Source organism: Tachysurus fulvidraco, chromosome 23 (assembly GCF_022655615.1).
Source record: "Tachysurus fulvidraco isolate hzauxx_2018 chromosome 23, HZAU_PFXX_2.0, whole genome shotgun sequence".
NCBI lineage: Eukaryota > Metazoa > Chordata > Actinopteri > Siluriformes > Bagridae > Tachysurus > Tachysurus fulvidraco.
The window spans coordinates 3,740,074-3,765,856 of record NC_062540.1 but is presented as its reverse complement, the minus strand read 5'-3'; the positions used below and the strand labels follow the sequence as shown (position 1 = coordinate 3,765,856).

Below are 25,783 nucleotides of genomic sequence, written 5' to 3'. Positions count from 1 at the left end.
TTGGTCAATATCTGTTGAGAACGAATCTTTTTTAAGCAGTAAAGCACAACAGAGTCAAAAGTGCATGTAAAGAAACATCTTTAGGAGTTCCTGTCATTAGGTTTAGAAGAGGAAGGAAACTCCCTACATCACACTCCCACAGGAAGTTGCGGTGTAATCACAGATTTGAAGAGGATGATAACTGTACACTGAACAAAAAAATAACCTGGCTTAAGTCTGCTTTAAAAACAAAACAACCCCAATACCTTATATTCAAATGTTCGAACAGAGCTTTTTCTACGGAATAAACGTTCCTTTGGAAACATGTAAAACTCACTTGCTGAGAATTTGTGTCGTTCACTGTTACCCCCTCCCCACCCAACCCCCCAGCCTCATGAACAGTCAGTGTGCTCTCAGAATACAGAAACACTGCCACCAATTGGCAATGCAATAACAGCATCTACGGGCCTGTATGTTGAAGTGGAGTTCTAATGGCTAAATGCAAAGGCTTGTAAAATGCAAAGGTATGTTTACAACACTCAATTTTATTCAGAACACATACGAAACAAATACAGTCCGAGAACAAAGTAATACGCGTCTATTTCGAATGAAAACACTTCTTACAAAATAGAATGTATGAACATAAAAAGCTATAAATAAATAAATAGATAGTTATAGATCTTAAAACTGTATGATAAGGTACTGCTTTCACATTAAAAAAATATTACACGTTGTGGAATTTGCCCGCTGAAAGAGGCAATACGTACCATTTTTACACTACTGAAAAGTACTGCTGAACCTGCTGACGGTCCTGACACTGGAATTGTTGACCATACCAGTCATCAGCGTACGACATTATAAATGATGTGGAAAAATGCTACTGATTCCTGCTGCTTTAAGGATACACAAACAATTTCTCTTGGCTATTTCGATCCATTAACAGGAAAACATGATATAATAAAAGGTGAACACTTGGCAAGCTCATAAAAAGATGACATAAGTATACCGACGGCACGGGATTTATTCCTTACTCTAATGTTTACACTGATTTGATGGATTTATTTTCAGCCTTGCTTGATACTTAATAAATGAGCACTTTGTTCTGAATTCAAACACACCGTACAAAAACGGAGTGACTATGATGAATAAGATCAAGTGTAAAAATAAATAAGCAAGTAAAAAAACAGAAAAAAAATTACCCTCTGTATGACGGCAAAAAAGCAGAGCACGGTCTTGTATCCTGTTATTATATCTTTCGCTTCTTCTGCGATGCCCATGTACACTACCATATTTACTGGTGATACAATATGCTGTTGTAACACTCTAGAATATATACATTTAGCTTATATTAATTACAGAATGAGTAGAAGGAAGAACATCAAGAGGTATTCCTATACTAATGATCAAACCTCACAGCCACAAGAACAGTCAGTGTGCCCTCATGATACATAAATGCTGCCACCAAGTGGCAATGCAATAACAGTGCCTACTTCAAAGTCCAGTCTCTAGTACAGAAAACATTTAATAACATCCTAATTCTACTTGGTCCTCAAAAAAAAAAAGGTCACAGATAATGAGTGAGATAAGTATTTAGGCACATAAGAAAGAAGAAGTTTCAGGTGTCCAGATTAGGGACCGGCTCTTTGGAGTGGTCGTTGTACATGAACGTCTCCTCTATGTTGAAATCTGGAGGTAGGTGGTCCTTGTGGAGTTCCATGTGTGACGAAACCATCTTGAGCGTTGAGAAGTAGAGGCCGCACACTGTGCAGCGGTACATCAGGGCGCCGGCGTGCGTCTTCAAGTGGCAGATCATGGTGGAGCGGCCGCGGAAAAAACGCAGGCACACTTTGCACTGGTACGGCTTCTCTCCTGTGTGGATGCGAAGGTGGTAGGTGAACTCGCCGGAGTGTGCGAAACGCTTGCCGCAATACCTGCAGCGGTACCACTTTTGTTTCAGAACTACACCCGTTTGAGGGCAACTGGAAGAGCTGCCATTCTGTAAAAGTCCAGCAGGGAAAGGCATACCGGCTTGAATCATTTTGTCTGGTATAAATGCGCCCATGTTAAAGCCCAGGCCACTGAGTTTACTGATGCTCCCTGGCTCCAGGGGGGATGAAGAGGAGGAAGAAAACTCCAGTAGCTGGTCTGCTTTGCGCTTGACAGGCCATGTTTGAGGCTCACTCGGATGTGTACTCAGGTGGTAATGGAATGCTGCGTCTGAAGGGAAGGTCTGTGGACACAGGAAGCACTGAAACTCACCATGTCCTTCTGTACTGCCCTCCTGACTGCCATCATCCTCCTTGGCAGCTCCTCCTTGTTCAGCATGCAGAGCTAAGTGTGTGTCAAGTAGAGGTTGCTCTAAGAAGGGACAGGCACACTGTGGGCAGGAGTAGATGGTAAGGAGGTGTGTTAACGTGTGCCACAGAAGAGCACACCGCGTGGGCTGAGTTAACTGGCATACACCGCAGCGCAATGTCCGCAAACACATGTGACACTGTACATGCTCCCTGACAGCCTGAAAGGAAGATCATATAGTTATTGAATTGATTCTCAGGTAAAATAAGTAGATGGATTAATTACAGTTTGTTAGAATTCATTAGCATTCTCATAATTTAAGCCAAAACAAAATAAAAGTACAGACCTTTAAATCCTTAGTAATGGATTTACTGCACACGGTACACTGCAGTTCTGCTCCAGACCCCTGAGTGGTGGTGTTAAACATTTGAGGGATGCATCTGGCCACTGACTGGCGCCTGTGACGAATCAGCTCGGCCTCGGTGCAGAACTGCAACTCGCATACCTCGCAGGAAAACAACAGGATGCCCACATGTGTGAGGGCATGAGCAACGCTAGATGCGCGATCAGGGAAAGAAGTTCCACACACTCGGCAGATACCCGTCTCAGACAGGTGTGTCTCAGCATGTGAGCGTAGGACACTGTTATCTGCTTGCAACAAAACTCCACAGGTTTTACAGGGCTGTGATGACGGTGCCAGCTGTCCATGACTTGCCAGGACGCCACTTCCGCCGTTCTCTATGCACATCAGGTCTTCGTCGTCTTCCTCTTCCTCAATGTAATTTTCCTCATCATCACTTAGTTCGATTACATCCCCCACCAGCGCTCTCCACTGCTCTCCATCCTCTGCAGGCCCATCATGGATGCTCCTTTTTTCTGCATTGTCGTCTTCGCCAAACAAAATGGCATCTTTGACTGCCACATCCCCGAGTCCAGCACCTCCTTCGACCACTCTAACCTGCAGGCTATCCAGCGGGTCACCCGAAGATGACGAGGGTGCGCAGATTTCCCCTCCAGCCTGTGCTGACGAGTCAGGAATGGAACACACTTTAGAAAGTGCTGGTTTGTTACCATTAATGATGGCTTGTTCCTCTGAGCTGTGGTTCCCATCCACTTTCTCCTCCTCCTGTTCAGTTTTAAGCTGCAAATTGAGAGCTGGGAGGATCTCGGAAGCCTGAGCATGGTGGTTATCTAATGAGCTCTGTTTGTTGTTTGCCAGCTGGCTATAGCTTAAATGTAGCTGAAAGCCATCCTCTGCTTTAGGCGAGTGGGAGAGTGAGAGGGGGGCCACATGAGACCGATTTACCCTGTTCACTCTGCTCTGAAGGAGTGGAGAAGGTGCTACTGGAGTGGGAGCAGCAGGAGATGAGAGAGAAGAACAGGACGCTGCGGATGAAGAGCACATGGAGGCTGCCATAATGGTAGCAGGGGCCAGGTCGGGTTCCACATCTCCGTCTGAGCTCTTCATATCTGGGAAGGTGGCATGGCAAGCCCGCACCAGCTCCCTGACTCCCAGTCGTTCTGCCAACTCATACAGCACACCGACGTCTATCAGATCAGTGAGGATCTCACCTGTGTAAATGAAAGTCAACAATTTCTCAAAGTTGGTTGCAGAGATGAAGTCCAAAGAGAATGTGGGAGGAGTGCCACTCTGGCCATACGGGACCCTAGATAACAGGCTGCTGAAGTGAGAGCTTGCACAAGCAAGGACTGCCCGATGGGCAGGGAAGGACCGACCGCCGACCTGCAGAACCACGTCACAGAGGAGCCGTGACAGGCGGAAGCGGTTGAGCTCAGATAGAAGCAGGGCCGCATGGCCTGACCTCTGCAGGCGGATCCGCATGCCTGCCAGGGTGGCGCTGAGCTCTGTTTAACTGCAATACAACCAATGCATAGGAGATTAAACATGGTTTCATGTTTTAAAAACATTCCTAATATTCTTATATTATGTTCAGTTTAACTGCAATAGAAGCTGCTTTCCTAAGACAAACCTTTAACCTGATTTCCCTGTTCTAGCACTCACACACAAAACACATGGAAATTTCTCACATCTTTATGACTTGTAATTAAATGTTTGACATTTTATAAGCGCCATCCTTTTCTTATGACAAGGCGGTTGTTCGATCCAAACCTACGCACGTGTGGAATTTCTGTGCACGTTTTCCCTAGTTCTTCTTTCCGTTTCTCCAGTTTCGTTCCACTTCTCAAAAGCTCGTCAGTCTTGCTACTTAGGTATGCATGGTGCCTTATTATAAATTAAGGTGTCTCTGTATCACAACCGGTAAGCTCGGTGTTCCCGGGATAGGCCCCGGATCCAGCACAATTCTGACCGGGGATCATGGTTTACTAAAATTTACGGTATTAATACAGTAGTAAGAGTAATTTAGAGGTTGTTTCCTTTGGACCAACTAATAAAGATGGTCTACTTGACAGTCAGCTCAGATTAAGCTGATTTTTTTTTCAGCATGGTTATAGCAAACTTATGAAAAAAAAAATGGTCAAAGATGAGAACTTTTTAACTGAGGACCCTTGTAGAAATAACTAACCTTGGGATCCACCTGTAACAGCCAATAAGAGGTGGCCAAACGCTCGAGGAATCTCTTGTCAGTGATCTGGATCCCTCGCGCGAGGAGTAAAAACTAGAATGTTCTAGAAACTTTTACCTCAGACACAAGAAGCAACTGACAATAAAACACCTATTTAACGTTACAGTAAACGCTAACATACGAAGAAAGGTAGGTTTGGCCAAGAAAGTAATTAAACAGTAGCTAGAAACCAAATTGTATATCACGGTAGGTTTTATATTTAAAATAAAAAAATAAAAATAAAAAAAAGCAACAGTTCGCTGCATCGTAAATGTAATAATACAGTTAGCTAGGTGGCTAGCTGGTGATGCTAAAGCACCACAGCAAGTTAGCTAGCCGACGAATAATGCTGTAGGAAAACGTTCAAAGTATATAGAAATATATATTTTTAAAAACCGTTAAAGCAGTCAAAACTACCCAAGTAGCTTCAGCTAATTAGAAAATTACGTTAGCACGGTGAAAAGCTAACTATATGATGCACTGGTTGCTATACAGCAGTTTAGCAACCGAAAAGCTAACGTTTGATAGCTAGAAAGCTAGCAAAATCAATTGTAGACCTGAGCTGAGCAGTATTAGCTAATTTTACCTAATTTATTATTATCTGTAAATTTAGAATGGAAATGTTATGTTTACCCTCAGAGCTGCGGTAGTTTGTTTTCAACGGAGAGTATTCCAGTTTTGTAATCAGCCCAGACTCCTTTCTTCACGAACCATGATGGCTAGCTGGCTAATAGACGCCGAGCTAAAGCCCTCACAGGCTACCAAACTGCAATGAGCAGCCAGATGTCAGAGCATGGCTTTCATTCCTTATGAAAATTTTAAGAATTTTTGAAATTGCATTTCATGAAAGTTATACAGCCAAGTATCAAGCTTCACAACCAATACTTATATACTATAATAATCTTTAAACAAAAATAAGGTAGTGTTCTGTGTAATGAGAGATGTTTTGGGGCAAATAAGAAGTTCCCTTTAATGGTTCTTTAAAAAAAAAATCTGCATCCTTCATGCTGGTTATGATCAATGGAATGAGAAAACTTTGAGAATTACAGGCCTAAAACTAAAAAACAGCAAAACTAGGCCTATCATCAATCTGTGCTTACTAGTGCTTACTGTAGACCTTAAATTCATGGACATTTAAAAAAAACAAACCCACATGACATCATGTCATAACCTTTGGAAACTTAGACAGCAAGGTCGCTATGATAAGAAAAGTCTCACCTTCAAATCTGATGATGTTGTGGAAAGTCCACCTTTAATCTATCCTAAGTCTGATCGGTCTCTGGCACGGATAATAGGAGGCCAATAAAATTCTTTAATTCATTCATTCATTCATTCATTCATTCATTCATTCATTCATTCAGTCAGAAATTAGTGTTTCTGATGAGTGGAACTGGAGAACACGTCTATTCGAACACAGTCATTAACACTGTTTATGGAGGAAGGTGAAACCTGGAGGAAAATACACATAGATACATGGTGAATACATATATCTCCATGTACTGTATATAGTGTAGAAATGACAGAATATGATTCCAAAAGTGTGCCTTTTTTTCATTGGTTAAACAAACAACAACAACCACAAAAAAAAAAAACCTGATCTAAATGTGTTTTTGGAATGTAAAAAAAAAATTTGGAAAAAAGTTTAAAGATTTAAGTTTATTTATTCTAGTATTTAGAAACGGTGCACAATGACATACTATCCTTTTCCCATACAAACACAGTGGCCTCATGTATGTTGCTTATTATGAGGAACAGTTTTATGAGTCATACAGTAATGTTGAATCCACAGATTGCTTGGAGAAGCTCTCTAGGCTACATTTGTCTTTGTATTAGATATATAATTAGCATGTATAATATTGCTTTTGAGTCGTTGAAACAGTATCTTTATTTAATTTTAAGCTGGCTTGATAATTTCATTTCAGACATTGACAAGTATGTTTTTTTGCCTTCTCTGAGGAACCTAAATGGACGTATATGAAGGAGGACAGACCAAAACATCCACAGAGAGAGACGTACATAGCATTTTAACAAAATGAAATAAAAACTGTTCTTTTTTTTTTCTCCAGAATGGAAGAATCTTTGTCTGTCCATGAAGTCTTTACAAGTTATGTGACCCTTCTCCTGGAATTGTTACGTCCGAGACTTGTGATGCTATTTTTGCGGGAGAGAATCGGAGTAGGTGCAGTAGGTGCAGTGGGTGAGGTTTCATTGGGGCAGCCATGTTGGCGAAGGATATCCACACACTCTTGGCTCCCAGCCTGTTGTGCTAGCGTTAAAGCTGTTTGGCCTTGAGGATTCTTTGCTTTCACGTCACTACCATACTACAGAGAGAAAAAGACAAAAATGAAAAACCCGTAATTCAAAAAAGAAACCTGAGATAAATCAGCCATATATCATACTATAAGAATTTTACTGCCTTATAATATATAAGTATAAATGTTCTTTGCTTAAAAGTAGTTTCATTTGTCGTATTGGCTTAAAAGAAAGTATCGCTATAGGTTTTATATCGTTTTGTTTTGAAATGTATTTTACCACTACAAAGTTGAATTCTCAAATCTGATTGATCAGTAGATATTGAAATATTTTCCATAACAGCAACACTATATGTTGTATTATATAATGTTATATAACACTATATATTACAAATCACAAGTTTATGTTGATGCAGGATGGCTGACACTTCACATAAAAACAGGTCTACAACATGAAAGTCTCCATTTTTTTTGCTAAAAAATAAAGAACAACCAGCAGCTGTCGTTGCCTGTATTTTCATTGTAAGTATATCCCGACTGTCCATCAACTCTTACCCAAACTAGGAGCTGAGTCATGACCACATCTCCAAACTGGCAGGCTGCATGTAAGGGGCTCTGAGGCTGCAGTGGAACATTAAGCTGCTCCTTGGTGCTGTGGGCCAAGAGCAGCAGGAGACTGGGAAGATCTTTGTTGGTGACAGCACTGAGGAGCTGCGATGATGTCACCTCACCTGGGCTCTCGTCCTGAGTTGGCAAGGGTGCCACAAACAACTTCTGCTCATATTTAGCCCGGATCCAAGACTCCCTCTGCTCTCTAGGTTGAACGCCAAAAAAAGGCACAGAGAAAGGATGTTATTCTGGGAAGACCTTTTGCAAGTGTTTGAACAGCCTCTGTAGATTTCCCCTTTTTCTTTATTTAAATCAACAGTAGATGGCAGTGAGTCTTTTTTGTCTGCTATGTAACTAAATCTATATGTTACTGTGTGTGTGAACGATAGGTTTGTTTTTGCTCTCACTTTATATTCACCAGTAGACTTTTGATACGAAAAAGCACGTGACATTGGTTTGGAATGAATTCAATGAACAAATTATTGTTGATAAATGATTTACACTTTGTTCTTCAAACTGTGATTCCCACAAGACCAGCATTAAACTCTACGGAGTATAATTACAGTTTTAGGTTCCCTGGGGCTTTAAAAAGGTTTTGGAATGTGTTATGAACTTCAGCAGCAGCGGAATCATTTGCAGTTAATTGCTGTATCTTTAACTGTATACCACTCTAATCCAAGAGGTCCTGCTCACCTTGTTGCTTCAGGCGTTGGCTTTTGGCGCTCTTGTGTACATTTTTCCCAAATGCTGTTGGCCAAGTGGTTGCCTATTGCCATTAGCACCTTGGTGAGCTCACTAGGCCAGTCATCCAGGTCCAAGGAGCGGACTCGGGACAAGTGTGTCCCAAGGTTCCTGTGAATTCCTGAGCACTCAATACAAATCAGTGCTCCCAAATTTAGACTAGCCCAGGTGGGATCTGGTGGGATAGGAAGAAGTGAGTTATGTATACTAGACACACACTATCTCTCTGTACAGAATGGTTGGACTGGCCATGTGATTTCGTGATACACTGGAAAAAAAAACTCACGTGGTGCATCACAGTCCACACACAGATCATTTCCTTTGGCATTGCGAATGGCTTGTAGTGCCACAGCTTCACTCTGGCTACATCTCCGAGTCTGGACCACACACATACAGATGCACTGGTCAGATTCATTCTCAGGCATTATGAAATTGATGATATGGTTTACAAATCATGGCCAAACCAACCTTATTTCTGCTTTCACACAGTTGCAGAGAAGCCAGGATTTGGCTCTCAATGGCTTGCACCCAGGCATCCCTGTCCTCCTGATTCTGGGTGTCAAAGTGCCAGCTCTGTCCTGTGCTTGATATGATGATAAAGTCTGCATTCTCCTCCTCTGCAAGGAGCAAGCAATATTTATTTACTAGAGAGGAAGTAATCGATGGAAAACACTCACCGAACCTCTCGGACTAATACGTTATTTTCTCATTTTAGTGACATGAGCAAAAGAGGAAGAGAAAGGACAGAGTGAAAGATGACTAGTGGTGCAATTCATTTGTAGTAATCTAATGAAGTGTCGTCATGACTGAGCGATGATAAACATCAACATACAATGCAGAGCAAGAGCCAGTCACACTGAGTTCAACCATACACTTCATCCACGCTGCCTATCATTACCTGTTCTGTTAATGTTTCGCAAGCTACCAAAGCTTTTCAATTTCCACATTTTGCGCTTGGCTTGCAGTGCAAGAAATTAGCCCAGGGCAGCAGAGGACAAAGGGAAAGGGAAGAGAAAAGGAGAGATGCAAGAGAAGACATAAGTCATAGGAAACACTTTATATCTTCACAGACAACAACGAGGAGGCAAAAAGAGCAGAGGACAAGCAGGGAAACTCATCAGGTTTCACGTAATTGAATCCTTTACCAATTAATTATCGTTTGATTTATGATCAACTAATTGTATTTGGAAAGGTTATCAAGTGTTTTTGGTGGAGCTTACCATCAGCCTGGCTGGCTGCAGCATCTCCTTTGACATTCATACTTTTCTTCCTCCTAGTCTTGTTCTTTCTGTCGGTCATGGGGGATGATGGTGTGATGTCTTTTCCCAGAGAAGAGCTTGTAGCCCCGTCAATGCTTGATTCTACTGGGTGGAGACAGGAGATTAAACATCTAGAACGTAAGCCATTGTGACAAATTATGGACTTCAAAGAACCAGTACATGTCAGAATTGTGGAGTTTGTACACACTGAAAAGCTCACACAAGGTTTGTATCTATTTGTAGCTCATTCGTATGCTATTTTTGCAATCCATAAGAACTTGTTCACATACCCAGGCTTAATGCCTTATTGGACACAGATGAAGGACAACGTTTGATTTTTTGTTCATCTTGAGGTGACATTACAGAGCCAGCTGCCTCATCAACAGTCAGAAGAATTGCTGGAATACAAGATACAAGTCACAAAAAAGTAAACATGAAGACAGCTTTTTAGTTTGAGATTATATCTTAACAAACAGCTCACATTACTTACATGAGCTTCCTCCTTCAAGTGCTGGTTTGTCTTTTGCAAGACCATTGACTCCAGGGGAAAGAGTAGTAGCAGGAGCAGGGCCAGTTGGGGGTGCTGCCCTGTGCAGACGCTTTCCTGGTACTTTGACAGTAACACGTAGCAGGTCCATCTCCTTACCGTGGGTGTTCTGCCTGTATTCCTAAAAACAGCCACATACTCCAGTTGCTCTAGGTGATTTAATTATTAAGATATGTATTTGTTTTGTTTTTAAGATTGGGCTATTAATGACCAGTGTCCACATACGTGGCTATATGTATCTAATGCTAACCAATAACCTCCAACATTCCATGCAATCTATAATTCCTAGACCTCACATATTAAAGCAGCAGAGAAGACTGCTGTTTTACTGCTCCTGTTTCCTTCTGTCCATTAGTACAAGACAGCGGTTCTTACATTGACGTTTGAATGATATGTGAGAATGCCATTGTTGGTAAGTGTGACAAGCTTCTTCTTCCACTCCTTGTTCAGAGAACGTTCACTGCGCTTCCATAATGTGCCCTGTCAGACGAAACACACGGTACCATTATTCATAAGTCAATGTGTGCTAAGCAAACCAAAGCCAAAACACTTACAATTAAAAACAGTTAGAATTTGGAAGAAATACTGAGCTTTTTAGTAACAATTTATATTTCTTTTGGAAATCGTGTACACCTACTTGGCCAGACAATTGCATATTTGATAGATAAAATGTATTATATCATGAAGTATTTGCACTATTTATTTATTTATCTATTTATTTATTTATTATTTGAGATCAGTTTTATGTGAACAAGCAATTTCTTCCTTTTTCAACTTGGAGTCAGACTATATATGACTTTCTAAGAATATAAAAAATGAGTGAAACTTTTATTTATCCATTTCTCCCTTAGTATAAAGAATTTAGAATAAAGTCATTGATAATCATAGATGATCTGACATGTACCTGTCTGATAATAACCGGTTTGATGTCTCCCGCATCAGCTCTGCTCCCCGAAGTCTTCCTTTCACTATCGCTCCCACGACGGTTCTACAACAGCAGGCATGTGAGTTAAAGCATTGTCAAGGCACAAAAATACAGATAGACAGAAACAAAATATGGGATGAGGTGAGAGATGAGGTGAGTGATAGAGCGGATCACCGTGAACAAGGAGGTCCGGCGTCGTGGTACATTTCGCTGAGCGCCTCCCTCTCCTGCCACTCCCCGTATTTCTCTGTGACTTATAACAGGGGTGGAGGGCAAAGAGGAGGAATAATCACTACTCTGGCCCCCATTACTGGCCTGAGAGAGGGGGAGGACACACAGAGAGAGACAGAACAGTGAGGGATGTTAAATGGAACAGATACAGAATGAGGGCTTTGAACAGACAAACACAGGGAGGGAGAGAGAAAGAGAGAATGGGGCCATTCAAATTGCTGGCATTGTGAAAAAAAGCTCCCATTTTGACAGATTGAAAAACACGCATTTGTGATAATTAGTGATTTTTGCAGTAGAAATGAATGGATGACATGAACGAATGGATTTTTCTCTTCCCTGGATAATCTGGCTGAGAAGACGGTGACGTTTGTCTGCATAGCATAGTTTTTTGTATCCCATTTAATGAAGCATTCAACAAAAGCAAAATATTCTGCCATCATTAACGACTCAATTCAAAGATTTTAGACTTAATTTCATAACTAAAGTCTTTATTTATGCAGTTACTCGTATCCAGCATCCACTTATTTAAATAGTCCTGCATATCATGTTCTGCACGGCCCTTTCAAAACACATAAATGAATCCTAATGTATTCAGTATAACATTTTAAAAATGAAAATTAAAAAGACGAACACGATATATGAATAGGAAGATTCATATCCTTTCAAAAATCTTCTAATAGAAGTCTATATATTGCCAACATATTGCAACTTGAATAGTCCTAGTAGGAATTTATCACATTAATCATTGCAGTTTTGGGTTAAATTACAAAATGGCTTCCGTCATTATTTCACAGCTTACAAAATAGCACTTGATCCAGCACATCTAAATGTTCTGAATTTATTATTATTTTTACATCATTATAACTGAATTAAGCCATGGGATGTTTTGTGTCTGTGGTTATAACAAACGGTCAGACAGTTGCACTGAACTAAATACTGATTCTCACTCAAGCAGATATTATAAAACAAATATCAGTTCAAAAATAAGTCCAAGGTCAGAATCACGCTTAACTGAGACGTAGCTCTGCCCCATGTGTAAAGACAGGCACAGCTGCCGAATTGCACTGCGACAGTGTGTAAGTGTGCATAATTCAACTCTGAATACAGCCCTTTACTCTCAACATCAAAGCCATGCAACCGAGTCTAAGATAAATAAACATGTCCAAATAATGTCACAGATGCGTGATAGTACCTGTCCCAGTAATGGAGCAGACACAGGTGTAGAGGCTCCAGAGTGGCTGGGGGAGTTGGGTAGGGACTTGCAGGTTGCTAGATGGCTGGCTTGCTTCTTACCTGCTACTATCTTCTGGCACACTGTGTGGCGAATGGTTTGATTAGTAAATCAAAAATAGCACTAAGATATGGAAGTAATGCAGATCTAAAAGGAACAGAGATTGATTAAATTTCAGCTCATCCCACTCCAGGGATTACTTCATACTGTAAGCCAGATAAATGGCAGCCTATTGAATTCATTTCAACAGAGATCTTTCAAACAAGCTATCTATTTGAATCAAGTAATTGTTTGTGTCTTCCAAAATCCTGAAGGTGATATTGAACTTGTACTAGTACCAGTGTTTTATTACACTATTCTGACAAGATCCTGACCTTCAGTGAAGACTCTCTCCACATTCAGTCCATAGGTGGCACAGGTCTCATAGTACGTAGAACGTCGCACATCTGTACAAAGCTGATGTACCCGCTTATCCTCAATGACACGGACATTTGTGTTGCTAATCTTATCTGGATAGAAAAGCACATTGACACATTGACAGTTTAGTACCTCAGAGTCTCTTCTTGTCCATAATACAGCATTCAAATATAAAGGTTTTGAAATTCTGTACCTTGTGTCCCTACTACTATAAGAGGGATGTCTGCAGTGTTGCGATGGGTTCCCAGTTCACTGAAGTTCTTGTACACATCTTGGAAGCTGGCTTCATTTTCCAGGCTAAACACCATAATAACTGCATCTACCCAGTTGCTGAACTATAATTCAAAATTTGAAGCTGTATTAGTGCATGAGCCAGAGTGCACATAAAACTAGAATGTACATTTCCTGAAGAAAATGTGAATGGTGCTTGCACGTGGCAAGTTCCCCTCATCGTGCTGAGTGTTTTGATATATGACATGTCCATGTTGTGCTAACTTTTTGATTTAGCTTATTTTGGGGGCGGGGCTACACGTGACGTCAGTTCCCCTCATCGTGCTGAGTGTTTTGATATATGACATGTCCATATGTTGTGCTAACTTTTTGATTTATTTTGGGGGTGGGGCTACATGTGACATCACATGAATACCCGGTGGAGTGCCAATACTTTTGGAAAGTTGCTACTTTGTCCGGAGTAAGGTCCTAAAGGAGCTGGTCGAGTTTGGTGTAAATCGCTCGAAAACTTGCTGAGTTATAAACCTCCAAAATTTATAACGGAAGTCTATGGAGAAAAAAAGCCATATTTGAGCTTCCGTATTGGGAATTCCGGAATTCCGATCATTTATAAAAGTCATAGCACACCTCTCCTCAATGAGCCGGTCGATATGACACCTCATTCATGGGTCTAGGATAAAAGCTGCGGGACAAGTTACGCACCGAAATTTTGTCCGGCACAATAACAAGAATATTGCTTTGCAAGCACCATTAATGATTATTTAGAGGCGCTTAAAGCATACACGAGAAAAACATAAAAACCTGTGCATTTGGAAGGCAGGATTCCTCTCGGATCAATAACAAGTAACTCTGCCCATCAACCAAGACCTCTTTCTTATATCTCCCACCTGCAAGGGGCAACAGAAAAACCACCAGTTTTTAGATTTGTCGACTACAGTGCACATCTTGCTGGTTCTGAGACACTTTATGAGCTAAATAGAGAAAGAAGCTTGTTGCTACAGTTTTAAACTCTTTAAAAATAAATAAATAAAATAGATAAATTGACTCATTTTCAGAAAATGAACAATAAGCAAAACAAAAATAAATAAATAAATAAAAAAGCTCTGTGGTCTCTTTAAGGCCATTTCTGGATAATAAACCAATAGAGCAGAAAACCAAAAATAAAACTTAAGCCTAACCCTAGTTTACCACAGCTAGTTTCATGCACAGTTTCTTTATGTAATGAGTAAGTTGAGAGGCAGATCGGTACATTCTTACCTTCAGGTGACTCATGAGGAAGATAGCTTCCTGTGATAAACCTGTTTACCAGGGCAGACTTTCCACTCCGTATGCTACCCAGCACCCCCTATATAAAGATAAACTTAGATCAACTGAGAACGCTCATTTGCAAAACGATAACTAAAATTATATCAGAGGCATTTCCTGCTTGATAAATCTGACCTATCCTTGAGTTACTTTCTTTTTTAAAATCGTTTTGTTGATCTTTAAGATACTCCAAACAAACCTAATATATATATATATTTATCAGAAGAAGTCATCTTACCAGTCTCAGCTCTGGTATAGAGCGATTTAAGGTCCATTCCTGACTGTTAGCAAAGGAAGCTGCAGACAGAATGAAAGTTACAGTCACTGAAATATTCTGAAACCCGAACACAAAAGCGTGTCATAATGCTTGAAGTTAGAAATGGCAGGATGTCTCAGTGTAATGAAATCACAATGCAGCATATCTTAAGCAACTGTACATGTACAAGATGTACATGTGTCTCTCGGTGAAATTCTATCTGACAGAACAATGAAATCGCACGTTATTTACGGCGTAAAAAGAAAGAACAGGTCGTCTGATAGGATTTCTCAATTTTTTTTGTAATTGCAAAAAACAAAAACAAAAAAAAAAAACAAGTAAAAGGCAGTCATGTTGGCTTTTTGACCAGATGAGTAACAGCTTTCGACCTACAGGTACTCTCCTTTTTTTTTTCTTTCTGTGAAGTCTGGCTCAGCCCCAGCTGTTTCACTGTCACCAGTGTCTGATGGAGAAATCTGCTGTCTTCTTTGTGATCATCTCATCCATGACTGGCCAGCTGTGGCTTGCTTTGGATATGTAAAGTGGTAACTGAAATGCTTTGATTCATGGCACTATAATTTGTAACTTACACAGCAAGTGAGGTGATAGTCCTTCAAGTCTTTATGTACTGTCTGGTCTATGTACTGAGATGTCATGAGCAAATTGCTGAGATAAAGAGAAGTTACAAAAACCACTATCCACCACTTCCTCTGTGAAACACCAGTTCTTTAGATAATGAGAATGTCCCCTCCTGCACACACACACACACACACACACACACACACACACACACACACACACACACACACACTTAAATTCAGTGTGTTTCTATGAGGGCATTATGAGACAGGGCCAGACAGTAAGACCCTTATGCAGATACCAAGGCCTCTATATACGGCCGCATATCCGGAGTGCCTGGATGAAAAAAGAATGCTCTATGTGTCACATTCTAAAGCCTGCATTTTTTTCCCCTCTCTTTTTTAGAAGCTTTTCAGAAGACTCCCTTGCTACACACACACACACACACACACACACACACACCCATACAACCCTGCTCTTTCTCATTCATTGGGCTGGGGACTCTCTCAGTGGCATCACACAGCCATACAACAGGCAGCTCCATCTGCCTGTTGCCATGACAACCCCACCTCCAGCTGCTCTGTCAGCTTGCCTGGAGGACACATACGTAAATATTTTTGTGCGCGCATGCGTTGAGTTTACACACAGGCACGCACTTACACATACATATCAGTGCACACAGTTCAAGTACCACACACACACACACACACACACACACACACAGATTATTGACAGATTACTGAGCCATACTTATGGATTTAAAGATAGCAGTCAAATTCTTTGTTCTTATGTCGACATGATTTTACAATCTCGTGTAAAAGCATTTTGGGAGACGTCAGTGCTTTTAAAAACCTGCCTCATATCCACAAATGATAATATAACTCTATTAACACTCTATAACAGCTCAAATAATATAATTATCTTGAATAGGCATGTTTCATAGTCCAGATTTTAACAGTATGATAAAAACTCTTTGCATTTACAGCATTTATCAGATGCCCTTATCCAGAGCGACTTACATTTTTATACAACTGAGCAATTGAGGGTTAAGGGCCTTGCCCTGGGGCCCAGCGGAGGTAGCTTGGTGGACGTGGGAATCGAACTCACAACCTTCCAATTGGTAGCCCAACACCTTAACCACTAGGCTATCACACCCCCCTATTTGGTATGAGAACAGGCAGTGGGTGGAATATCAAAGATGGGATTAGGACATTTTCGTCTTGTGATTGAACTGGCTTTGGCTTTTCTATTCTTAAATTCCACTGCCATTCCAATTGTTCTGTATCAGGCACGAGGGCGGCGTGAAAGAGACGAGGTAGAAAAGACAGAGATGTCTTAATAAACTACTGCCACAGCTCCTAACATTACTAGAAGTACCATTTAAATTTCTTAAATGTGACACTTTCCTGTTTCAATGATTTATTGTTTCATACATGACAATGTCTGCACTTATTAAATATAGCAAGTCAAAATAAATTTTGTATGGCATGGTGGGTTTTGCTGATGCTTGAAATATGGTAAGCCAAAGTGTCCTTTCATCTGATGTGTGCCACAAGCATAAACTATGCTGTACATAGTTTGATAAATTTGCTAGAGTTGAAATCATGAATGGATATGGAGGTGGTATTTTCCTACCTTCATCCTCACTGGTCTCTCTCTGTGAGGAGCTAGGAACCTGGGGTACCATACCAGCGCTGGATGGGACTTGAGTGCTCTTGGTAAAAATGCCACTAATAAATCTGAACATTTTGCGGTCACGAGTTGAGGTCCCCTGCAACTGACCTGTCCTGATGTCTGATGTCATTTGACCACCTTTTCCTTTCAGAAGGTCCTCAGACAGGCAGTTCAGGTCACTGTTGTCCAGGGTACGACTCTTCCCTTTGCGCTGGGGTTTGGAGACCACAGTGACAGGAGCTGGAAGAGATGTAGACCCTGACTTCAGTCTCTCAGCTCTTGGGCTTTGGGTCCGCATGGCAATCACAGCTTCTGTAGACATTTTAACCCTAGTGCCTCCTTTCTGATTTTCTTCGTTGGGTTTGGCCTCACACACAGCCCAGGAGGCTCTAAATGTGCTTGGAGCAGGGCTTGCAGGGGACTGAATCCTGTTCCTGCTGTCTTTCCGATCCAGGCTTTTAGAGGAAGCATGGATACTGTCTCTGGCCTCCCTTAATTCACGGCCACTAAGGGCACCACTGTGTGTTTTTAGAAGGGAAACGGGACGCTTGTTAACACGTCCTACGCCATCACTTGTGGCTGGGGGTTGGGTTGGTTCTGCTGCATCCTTGGATATAGATGTTTGAGATGCTCCTGAGGCTTCTCTTGCCCCACCGTTTTCTGCAGTGGATGAGGTTATTGATTTTTGCCTGTCACTGGCTTGTGCACCATCTGTAAAAAGTGCTTTATGGTCTCTGGGGCTTGGAAGTGTTTCCTGTCCTGTTTTGAGCAGGGTACTTTTCCTTGGTTCTGGTTCAGTGACCTCCTCTTGTTTCTGTTGTTTCAGATCACTGTTGCTCGAATCTGCATTTGAAGATAGCTTTTTTTCTCCAGCCTGACTTGTTGCCCCCTCCACACTTTGCCTGGCCTTTTCCATCCCATGATCCTCAGTTGTCTCCACCTTTACCAAGGTTAGGGAGATGAGGTAGGTGGTTTTATGCTGTGATACACCAGTTTGCTCCATGAGGTTCAAGTTGGGTAGACAGGTAGACACAGACATAGATTAAACTGATCTATGGTGATCAGGTATTCCGTTTTGATCCCAAGTGACAAAAAGACATTTTATGAGCTTTAGAGGAGGAGAGACGACGGTTTGAATTGTGGTTTCTTCCTGTGGATTAGACTAGATTGCTACTTGTGTCCTTTGTGCACGTTTGCGTGTCTGTTTGTCTTCCATATATCTTAAAGCCTCAGAATCTTCGTTCCCCTTTGATTTGCATCGTGCTTCGTTTTTTTCCAACATTCGAGCACACTTGAACACTGCAACCACAACCTTCCTAACCTTCCAGCAGATTACACATTGACATCTAGTATGATGGCAAGGAAAATTACAGTACATTGAGTCTTTGCCTGTAGATTAAGGCATGCTGTTTGCAGCCATACACCACAGCGTGGATGTTACGAGACAGACGGGAGAGATAAAGAGACGTAAAGCATGCAAGACGACTACCTGGCACATGGATCAAAGAGAAGCTTAGGGTAAATCCAGTGAGATCAATTCCAGGCTTTCCACACAGAGTCTATCCATTACACTTCCTGTGATGTGTTTTTCCACCATTCACTTCAGGCGACATGGATATTAATACAGCAGACTTCAGTGTCAAGTACCTGGTGCACAAAATATGTGCATCCTTGTGCCAGAAAAACTTCACCGTCGGTGCAAGTCATAGATCTGCCTTGCGTTGAGGAATTCCTCAAATCCCTTGTGCTAGATGCTTTTCATAGTGCCCACACTCCACGTATCAGTCCTGGAAAACCTCGTTCCTCTCTCCATCTCTCTGCTCTCCCTCCGCCTGCCTGCCCTTGTCAACAGTCAGACAGCACACAGCCTCTGCTTTCCAAAGAAATTCCCCATTCCCCCCTCCCTGTCTTTCTCTCTCTTCCTTCCTCTCCCCATTCTCTACCTCTCTTTCTCTCTCTCTCTCTCTCTCTCTCTCTCTCTCTCTCTCTATCATTGGAAAAAGGGATAGGCGATGATGTACTGTGGGAAGAGGCGGGCACACGAAAGCCAATAAAATGCTTGTGAAGCAAAGGGGAGGAGTCAAGGGAAAAACTAATCAGCTAATGAGAAAAAAATATACGAGCAGCTAATGAAAACAGCAAAATCAGTATAATGTCTACCTTTTTTTTATATATATAAATATACAAACAGCAGCATTAGGCTTCATTTATTAGTAAGTGTAATATGGAATCGTTGTATCCACCCCCCACCTTCAACCCCCCCTCCCAGATGCTGAGGCAGCCTGTTACCAAGGTATTCTGGAGCATAAACTCCTCCTCCTCCTCACACCGGCTCTGTCTCGTCTCTCTTTTTAATCTCTATCATCAGCCCTATCTGGTCTCTTCAAGTCATTTTTTTTTGACTCCTACCGCAACATTTTGCTTTGCTTTGTATAGGATCACCAGAGAAGAATGGAACCTTTCATGTCTGAGCAACGAGTGCATAGCATTTCTCTGTGTGCACAAAAGCATCACTTTTGTGTTAATTTCTTCTACATCTTTCTTCAGCACACAATGGTCTCACGGTCACTTCATAATCAATATTCACAATCCCAACTTCTCTATAATATAATAATATAATAACAGAACATGTTTTAGTGTTTCATGATTTAACAGTACAACCATTTTACCATAAAGTGTAAAAAAAAAAAACGGTTTCGTATGACACGTTGTCCCTTCTTTTTTACTTAAAGTAATGGGGTCATGGTTATTTTAATCAGTCAGTTTTGCTACTCGCTGATGTGTGTGTTTCATGAGTACCATTTGTTTCCTCCAGCACATAACCACAGACTTAAAGGCAAGGATGGGTTTACAAACTGCATTCATAGTGAAAGCTAAACTGCAGCATGTGAGTGCTCACAATCTAGCGGGTAAACTTCACTAAGTAAGTAAGTGAAGCTTGTACTGGAACGAAAGCATTCTTGTATTCTAGCTGTTTATATCAACAGCTCTTATTTAAACTTGTATCAGAATCAGATCCACTTTATTCTCTCGTGTTCAAACCTACTACTGTATATAGTTTGCATACTTCTGGTACTTTGTGTTTAGTGATCAACTCTAAAAAAAAATCACAATCAGTCTCACAGCTCTCCGGGTTACTGTGTGTGTGTGTGTGTGTGTGTGTGTGTGTGTGTGTGTGTGTGTGTGTGTGTGTGTGTGTGTGTGTGTGTGTGTGTGTGTGTGTGTGTGTGTGTGTGTGTGTGAGACAGCAGGAAATTCAGGTTATGGAGCTATAATACTGTATAATTGTGTAGTAACTTTCAGCTTTTCTTGTGAACAGAAGGTGTGAAAGACCTCGAGCTGAGCAGAAGGAGTTTTTTTTTTAAACTCGTGTCTGATTTCTAATTAAACAGCACCGATTAAAAACAACGCATCACTATTTAAACGTGACATTCTCACATGGTAAACACTTCACTCCATTCATCTTTTACTTTCTTAGATGTTTGTAGGTTCCTTCTTCATGCCAGGATCTGCGGATGGTATTGAGCAAACACTTTAAATGTTCATTAAGTATTCATCATTAATGGCACACTGCTGGTGTTCAGTTCAGCAGTGATTCCATCGAATGAGGTATGACAAGGTTGGTCACATGCCTCGAATCAAGAAAAAGTGCACCGAAGAGAGGTTTCATCTGTGATTATATGATGCCCTTGTCAGCTGGAATAGGAGTAATTACACAGAGGAGAGGAAGTTGTCAGAGGAAGTGAATTATGGTGTGTGGGTCCGAATGACCAAATGAAATTCAAATTAACCATCGTCACAAGATTCCTTTAACCACTCGGCCCTTTCAAGCGTCAGGTGCATCTGGTAATGTCCGATTGAAATGGAAATGTCCCTGACCTGTATCGAGAATCCCTCACTTATCTGGTGACCACGACAAAAAAATATAACCAGAGTTAATATAAATATATATCACACGAGTATAAGAAAGTTTGTTTATTTGATTTTGATTTCGAAAATAAAGTGCAAGCCTAACGTGACAGATGGCGTCTGAGATGGAGAGGAAGTGGCTTTTCGGGGCAGCAAGACAGGAAGTGGGCCTATACAAAAGCCTACTAAGACTACGTGAGATATTCTTGCAACACAAACCTTTTAACGTTCATATCCACAAGCCTGATTAAGTACTGTATGTAGCCTGAAGGAACCCATCAGTTAGTAATGTAATGGATACGCATTTCTACTTGATCAGTCACAGTGAGCCTGCTGTGCACACAGGAAGTGATGTGGCTGATAATGCTGCATTACCGGTACATGGTTTCTAAGAGATCACCTCACTCTATCACCGACGAGCAGACTCATTACATCGTTTTTCTCTCCACATTCTCAACGGCAGACTTAACGTTCGAAGCGATTTAGACATAAAGGCGACATGAACACACCAGCCGGGTGCTGGCACAAGAAAACCAACAACATGAAATATGAACATTGTTTATCGCAGTAAGCACATGCCTTTTTAGTCTAAGGTTAAAATTTCACATTTGGAAATGATCTATGCAGGAATTTTACATTTGGTACAGTACGTCCTGGCTGATTTTCCCATTTTTAACCTATTTTAGTTGAATGAGGAAAAAGAAACGAATAAAAGTAAATAGAACTGCACAGAAACACCTGAAGCACCTTTCTATCACTTGACCCAGATACTGAAGATATACGTTTTAGGTTTTACTCAGCGATGCTCTGCTTATTCCCAATTTTTACCATCTCATCTCATTTTGTGTAGCTTTTTTTCATATCATTCAGATTCATTTATCTTCAGAAATATGCTTTGGGAATGTCATCTTTTTCTTCAACATTTACAAACACTCAAGCTAAGCGTTGGCATCTTACAGGAACTGATCAGGTAGGATGTGAAATATAAGACTCACCGTATGAGAGAGATTATATAAGCATCGAGTGGACTCACCTTGCAGGCTGTGGATGTAAACCTTCAGTCCAGTCCTGAGCTGTTGGTCACTGACTCTCTCCAGCTGTTTAAACAGTTTGTTGAAGGTATTCTGTATGCTATCATGGCGCTTTACTTCAGCCCGGATTGCACTCGAATGTGCCGCCTTAGTCGAATTCTGCATATTCATTCAGGTGAGTGTATCCAGAATGTCCGAATTTATCCCTGCAATCCACTGGCATGTTCAGCTTCTCTTTCCATGCTCACTAGCATAACCAGAAGCAGCGAGTCATTTCGTCGTGAGACATGAAGTACACAAGAAAAGCTTGCATGAATTTCCTCTGTGCGCATCTGAGTTCACTTCCTGATTTCAAACAGCCTTGCACTCTCATAGTCTGTTCGCTCAAAAACAGGACTTTGCGGTGAATTCACGTCAACTGAAAGGAAAACGCATCAAACGGTACTTTTTTTCCTCGGCAATTGCCCCAGAAGAGAGAAATTGCTTATTTGTTTACTGAGAAGTCAAATGAATTCACATAGTGCTACTAAACAAGTAAATATTATTATAATTATTATTTATTAGAATCTTCTCAGGTGTACATTTAAACTGTATTAATAGCTCTGCTCAATATAATTACTTGAATTTCACGAATACTAAATAACTTTGTAAAGACTTTCGATACAAACTTGCTGGAAAAAAATGTCATCTGTTTGATTATAACAGAGATGGGGGACTCGAGTCATATGACCTGACTCGAGTCACACTTAAGTCGCAAATTTGAGACTTGCTGGACAAATATTAAAAAAAGACTCGACTTGACTTTGGCTTGACATTCATGACTTGAGACTTGACTCGGACTTGAGTTAAATGACTCGGAGATGGGGGACTCGACCTGACTCGAGTCAGACTTGAGTCGCAAATTTCAGACGTGAGATATGCTTGATAAATGTTAAAAAAGACTCGACTTGAATTTGACTTGACATTCATGACTTGAGACTTGCTTGTGACTTGCACATGTGTGACTTACTCCCACCTCTAGATCATAAATACACTTTAATTTATCTTTTATAGGTTATGTTCCCTTAGAAATGTCCCTGTTTCAGTCCTGAGCCTGGCATCTCTGGCTATCTGTGCATGATTTTGCATGTAATCCAAATGTTTCCTCCATTTTTCCTGGATTTATCTCCTCCTGAAACATACCAGTAAGTGTATCAGCTATTCTAAACTGCCCCTAGGTGCCAATGAGCATGAGAGTGTGTGTCCATGATGTTCTGCAATAGATTGGAGCCTGATCTAGTGTGTTTTCTCAGCTTGCACCCAGTGCTCACAAGATAGACCGCAACCCTGAACCTGTATGTTCAATAAGTGTTTAAAAGATTTCACATGCTAATTTCCTTTATTACCTAACATACGTTTTGTTAATCCAGTCAGGTGTACGTTTTATCCGATCTTATTCAAGGTGAGAATGTGTGCTGTACAATTAAAGTTTGATCTGCACTATAACGATGTACCATCTAGATTACAGAGAAACAACTGGACAATAAAACACAATATTTTAGAAATGCATTTTAGAAAGCATGTGCATGATACTCAAGCTAAAAATATAGCCTATGTGTAACAGGGCGTCAGGTGTAAGAGACCCTGCTGGTTAAATTAAGTAAGGTGTGGTGACATCTTTACCTTGTTTAAAGTAATATGAGCCTTATATATATATATATATATATATATATATATATATATATATATATATATATATATATATATATATATATATATATATATAAAAATACAGGATATACAATGGCACTAAGAACTTGCAAACATTCAGATGCTATTTTCCTGAAAGCTTCACACTGGACAATGCAATTTTATGAATTTACACATCCAACACAACATTTGTTATTGACGCTGATCATCTCTCTATTTGTTGCACATTTTCTGAATATCTTGCACTGTGTGGGAGCAGGAACAGCTACCATCCTACATCTACTACTGTTACTGTATATTACCGTCTGTTTAAAGACTACAAAGTTTCATTCTTCACAATTGTTGTTGTTTTTTTGGACCCAATCCAGCAGTTCCCATTACGTTCCCGTTCCTGCACAGCTCCCTAAATCAGCCTGTCAACAGCTGCCATTCAGTCAGCTCCTTTCTGTTGTCTTCCAAGTACCGTAAGGATAAAAGCGTGTTTCTGAACAGGAAAAAACAATGAAAACTGAGTGAGAAATCATTTAAAGTGACGTGACATGCGGCTAAGTATGGGGACCCATACTCAGAATTTGTTCTCTGCATTTAACCCATCCAAAGTACACACACACACACACCGTGAACACACACAGAGCAGTGGGCAGTTTATCTGTGCCTTGCTCAAGGGCACCTCAGTCGCGGCCGGCCCGAGACCGAAACCCACATCCTTAGGGTTAGAGTTCAAACTCTCTAACCATTAGGCCACAACTTCCCTGACTTTGAAAAGTTCTCTTTATGTCCGGATTTAAAGAAACAATTATTTGATATACAATTTCCATGTCCACATTAATGTGATACACTAGATATGTATCTAAAAACAACAAACACGCTTTAATTTCTTCTGGGAACAAAAAAGTGTCTATCTATCTATCTATCTATCTATCTATCTATCTATCTATCTATCTATCTATCTATCTATCTATCTATCTATCTATGTTAACATTTATTTCAATGTTTATGTTTATTTCCCCTATTTATTTAACTACTGCACTAGTATTTTAAACTTGTGTCACAAAGGCATGGTACGTGTACAGGTTGTTTTCCTATAATTAATGATATTTGCGTTTAAAAATGGGTCCAGAATGGGTTTCCCCCATCCACACAATCTAACTAAAGTCAAGACCAGGTCAGCAACCATTTAAAGACATCCTGAAACCTCACTGTGTGACCTCACCTACTTGTGTAAAGTTCCACGTTTCTATTTTTAAACTAGTTTCACTGCAGCTGCACTGGGTTTAGATCGGTTTAGTCTAGTCGTTTCCTGACACTACTCCTTATTGACCGTCTGCCGACTGCCCGGCTTGTCGTCAGGGCTCTTCTCTGTTGTCTGCTGTAATTGCTCAAATTTTAGTCCAAAAAATATTGGATGGCTGTTTTTAAAGAATGTTCAGTTAAAAGTAAATAAAAAAAAACTAAACAATTAGGCAGTCAGTCAGACTGCATCCCTAAAAGTGCAGGTGAAGCAGTTTTTTTTCTGAGCAAAGATGTTCATATAATGTTAATGACATTATTACATCTTACAGATTACAATTTACAAGGCAGCATGATGTCATTGCCCTCTGTTTCTGGGTCTTCTTCTTATTATTATTATTATTATTATTACTATTATTTTTGTTGTTGTTGTTGTTGTTATTCACAGGATGGAGTAAGTCACACATGTGTAAGTCACAAGTAAGTCTCAAGTCATGAATGTCAAGTCAAAGTCAAGTCGAGTCTTTTTTTAATATTTGTCAAACAAGTCTCAAATTGTGACTTAAGTCTGACTCGAGTCAAGTCGAGTCTCCCATCTCTGAGTCATTTAGCTCAAGTCTCAAGTCATGAATTTCAAGTCATAATCAAGTCGAGTCTTTTTTTCTAATAATTGTCAAGCAAGTCTCAAGTCTCGAATTTGCGACTGAAGTCTGACTCGAGTCAAGTCATATGACTCGAGTCCGCCATCTCTGTTATTATTTAGTATATAATAATTTATCAAGGGTGCATTCTGAGATGTATCAGGTCG

The 25,783-nt window shown here is 40.6% G+C and overlaps 2 protein-coding genes and 1 long non-coding RNA gene across 11 annotated transcripts; 1 reads left to right on the top strand and 2 right to left on the bottom strand.

The window, feature by feature from the left end:
• Positions 1-504: 504 nt before the first annotated feature.
• On the bottom strand, positions 505-5,742 carry LOC113641762 (zinc finger and BTB domain-containing protein 39). Of its 2 annotated transcripts, none has more exons than XM_027144728.2 (3): positions 5,493-5,742; positions 2,621-4,148; positions 505-2,494 (listed from the first exon to the last, which is right to left on the bottom strand). In XM_027144728.2, exons 2-3 carry the CDS (start codon positions 4,115-4,117, stop codon positions 1,595-1,597), a joined length of 2,397 nt encoding a protein of 798 aa, XP_027000529.1. In that variant the 5' UTR covers positions 4,118-4,148; positions 5,493-5,742; the 3' UTR covers positions 505-1,594. The 2 variants fall into 2 exon arrangements, with proteins under 2 accessions (XP_027000529.1, XP_027000530.1); XM_027144729.2 differs by lacking the exon at positions 5,493-5,742 and adding an exon at positions 4,821-4,937.
• LOC125140102 lies at positions 4,857-7,203 on the top strand. Its single transcript, XR_007139332.1, has 2 exons — positions 4,857-5,009; positions 6,926-7,203. It is a non-coding gene; the product is annotated as an uncharacterized LOC125140102 (long non-coding RNA).
• Positions 6,501-22,413, bottom strand: agap2 (ArfGAP with GTPase domain, ankyrin repeat and PH domain 2). 8 transcript variants are annotated; one of them, XM_047807593.1, is made up of 19 exons: positions 22,059-22,413; positions 14,846-14,904; positions 14,560-14,647; positions 14,104-14,189; positions 13,265-13,406; positions 13,029-13,163; positions 12,616-12,737; positions 11,367-11,507; positions 11,172-11,255; positions 10,643-10,747; positions 10,211-10,388; positions 10,011-10,118; positions 9,682-9,825; positions 9,360-9,419; positions 8,930-9,078; positions 8,748-8,838; positions 8,414-8,636; positions 7,667-7,925; positions 6,501-7,180 (listed from the first exon to the last, which is right to left on the bottom strand). In XM_047807593.1, the coding sequence occupies exons 1-19, from the start codon at positions 22,225-22,227 to the stop codon at positions 6,965-6,967; spliced, it is 2,559 nt and encodes an 852-aa protein (XP_047663549.1). In that variant the 5' UTR covers positions 22,228-22,413; the 3' UTR covers positions 6,501-6,964. The 8 variants fall into 8 exon arrangements, with proteins under 8 accessions (XP_047663549.1, XP_047663545.1, XP_047663546.1 ...); XM_047807589.1 differs by lacking the exon at positions 22,059-22,413 and adding an exon at positions 17,078-19,022; XM_047807590.1 differs by lacking the exon at positions 22,059-22,413 and adding an exon at positions 17,078-19,020 and having other exon boundaries at positions 9,682-9,822.
• Positions 22,414-25,783: the final 3,370 nt, after the last annotated feature.

Bases quoted from the DNA above. Each gene is read 5' to 3' on its own strand.
- LOC113641762 (XM_027144728.2), bottom strand. From the start codon at position 4,117: ATGCGGATCCGCCTGCAGAGGTCAGGCCATGCGGCCCTGCTTCTATCT. The intron at 2,495-2,620 runs GTCTGTACTTTT...TCTTCCTTTCAG, and splicing joins CCATTACTAAGGATTTAAAG to GCTGTCAGGGAGCATGTACA.
- agap2 (XM_047807589.1), bottom strand. From the start codon at position 18,155: ATGTCTGTGTCTACCTGTCTACCCAACTTGAACCTCATGGAGCAAACT. The intron at 13,164-13,264 runs GTACAGAATTTC...TTTTCTATCCAG, and splicing joins TATAGTAGTAGGGACACAAG to ATAAGATTAGCAACACAAAT. The intron at 9,826-10,010 runs GTATGTGAACAA...GTCTCCACCCAG, and splicing joins CAATAAGGCATTAAGCCTGG to TAGAATCAAGCATTGACGGG.